Source organism: Penaeus monodon, chromosome 26, assembly GCF_015228065.2.
Source record: "Penaeus monodon isolate SGIC_2016 chromosome 26, NSTDA_Pmon_1, whole genome shotgun sequence".
Classification (NCBI taxonomy): Eukaryota; Metazoa; Arthropoda; class Malacostraca; order Decapoda; family Penaeidae; genus Penaeus; species Penaeus monodon.
Genome location: NC_051411.1, coordinates 39,338,538 through 39,341,037, shown reverse-complemented (window position 1 = coordinate 39,341,037; position 2,500 = coordinate 39,338,538). Strand labels below are relative to the sequence as shown.

The window sequence follows — 2,500 nt, the reverse complement described above, 5'->3', positions numbered from 1 at the left end:
CTCCTCCGTCCCTCTCCCTTAAAATATTTCCTTCCTTTCTCCTTTTCTTCCTTCCACCTTTTTTTTCTCCCTTCCTCTCTCCCTTCCTTCCTTCGCTCTTCCCTCTTCTCTTTCTTCCTCTCTCGCTTCCTCTTTTCCTTACTACCTTCTTTCCTCTCTCCCTTCTTCTCTCTCTTATTCACTTCCTCTCTTCCTTTCTATCCTATCTTCCTTTCCTCTTTCCTTCTCTCTACCTCCTTCCTTCTTCCCTAAAACGAAAGTGAAATTGTCCTTTCTCGTCTGAGGTTTCCTTTGCATCTCCTTCCCTTCATTTCAACCTCTTTTTATTTCTTTCTCCCTTCCTCTTTCTACCCTCTCTCCCCTACTTTCCTTCTCCCTCTCTCTTCGCCCTCCATTTCTCTTTCCTTCTCTCTCATCTCCCTCCTTCCCTCTCCCCCTAAAACGAAAGTGAAACTCCTCTTTTTCTTCCTTCCTTCCTCTCTTCTCTCTCTTCCTCCTTCCCTATCCCCTAAAACGAAAGTGAAACTCCCCTTTTTTCTTGTCTGAGGCTTCTTTTTGTATCTCCTTCCGTTCTCTTTATTATCTCCCTTCCTTCTTCTCTCTCCCCTACCTTCCCTCTCCCTCTCTCTTCCCTCTCCATTTCTCTTTCCTTCTCTCTTCTCCCTCCATTTCTCTCTCCTTCCCTCTTCCCTCTCCCCCTAAAACGAAAGTGAAACTCCTCTTTTTTCTTGTCTGAGGCTTCTTTTTGTATCTCCTTCCACCCAGGGACAGGCACCCGAGGCCGAAGACGAGAACACGCCCGAGAAGAGAGTGGATAAAATCTTCTCCCAAATGGACAAGAACAACGATGAAAAGCTCACCCTCGAGGAGTTCAAGGAGGGCTCGAAAGCTGACCCTCGAATCGTCCAAGCACTGTCTCTTGGCGACAACTAAATGCTCTCCTCCCCTCCCTCCCCTCCCCCAAGTTCATCCTACTCGAATGCGATGCTCAAGTTCGTAAATGATTTCACACGCTTGGGGATTTTTCTATCTCTTATTTTTCTTTTCTTTTCTTTTCTTTTCTTTTGAATGAGGATTGGTTTTCTTTTTTTTAGTGGATATCTTATATATCCTCTTTTTTTTCTGTCAGTCTCTCTCTGGCTGTCTTTTTTTGTGGGTCTCTTCTATATATTTACTTTTCTTTCTCTCTCTTTCTTTTGTGTATCGTAATGAAGCAATTCAGTTTAATAATTCTCTCTTTTTTTTTCTATCTCTCTCTTTCGCATTCTTTTTTTCTTTTCTTTTCTTTTCTTTCTTTCTTTTTTACTCTTTTAAAACTTTTCCCCAATACGTAGTTTGCATTATTTCTGTTGTAACTTTTTTCTCTCTCTTTTTTTTCCATTCCTCCTCCATCGCTCCTTTTTTTAAATCTCTCCTAATCTCCCGGGCTTTCTCCTCCGGCAGGGTCAAGCACCGGAGGCCGACGACGAAAACGCGCCGCAGAAGAGAGTCGACCAAATCTTCTCCCAAATGGACAAGAATCACGACGAGAAGCTCACCCTCGAGGAGTTCAAGGAGGGCTCGAAGGCTGACCCCAGGATCGTCGAGGCCCTTTCTCTCGGGGACAACTGAAGCCTTCGCGTCCTCATCTGCTCGATCCTGAACCCCGATCCTGTTCCACCTGCGGCCCTTGCACACACTTCCTCCTGATGCTTTATCTGCGTCGTCTACCTCCTCCTTTACTTGTTCCTCTTCTTCTTCCTTCTCCTCTTCTTCTTCTTCTTCTTCTTTTTCATATTCGTCTTCCTTTTCTCCTTCATCTACCTCTTCCTTTACTTATTCCTCTTCTCCTTATGCTACTTCCTCTTCCTCTTCCTCTTCCTCTTCCTCCTCCTCTTCCTCTTCCTCTTCTTCCTCTTCCTCTTCCTCTTCCTCCTCCTCCTCCTCCTCCATCGTGACACTCACAAGGCGTCTTTCAACGGCGGACCTTCAGGTGGCGATCTGCTGAGCGAGAAAAAAAGGTCCCCCCCCCCCCATCGACACTCGCCAACGTCGTCTTCAAAAAAAAGAAAAATGTTCAACAAAGTCCTTTCGAGAAAATGGAAACCGTTTATTTTTTGGTCTTCATTTGTCGTTTCTCTCTTTTCGTATCATTATTTTCCTTCGTTCTCCTTCGTACTGCACAGCTTGAGCACTTTAACCATGTATTGTTATTACTCTGAACAGCAGTTAATCAATACTCATTGCGAGATATGAAGGAAACGTATATATATATGTATATGTATAAATAATACACGTTTGATATGTAATCCTTTCTTTAGGGAATGTTGGTTAATGGATGTGTTGATCTGTACCTGTAATCGTATGTTATCTGGTTAATGCAAGGTAATGTTCCCACGTTCTCACATTCTCAACATTTTAATCACTTTCTGAATATAATTCTGTATAAAGCATAGACGCGTTAACCACTTTTTTTTTCTTTTGAACTATAATACCATAACTCAAATCATGTATATTCCAA

General features: G+C 43.0%; 1 protein-coding gene across 1 annotated transcript in view; it reads left to right on the top strand.

The window, feature by feature from the left end:
* The window catches only part of LOC119589698 (frequenin-1-like), a 58,939-nt gene that overhangs the window by 54,681 nt on the left and 1,758 nt on the right, over window positions 1-2,500 (top strand). The window contains exons 7-8 of the mRNA XM_037938283.1: window positions 766-992; window positions 1,444-2,500. The exon at window positions 1,444-2,500 is cut by the window's right edge and continues 1,758 nt beyond it. Coding sequence (XP_037794211.1) covers window positions 766-933 — 168 coding nt within the window. The 3' untranslated portion in view covers window positions 934-992; window positions 1,444-2,500. The remainder of the gene's footprint in view (window positions 1-765; window positions 993-1,443) is intronic.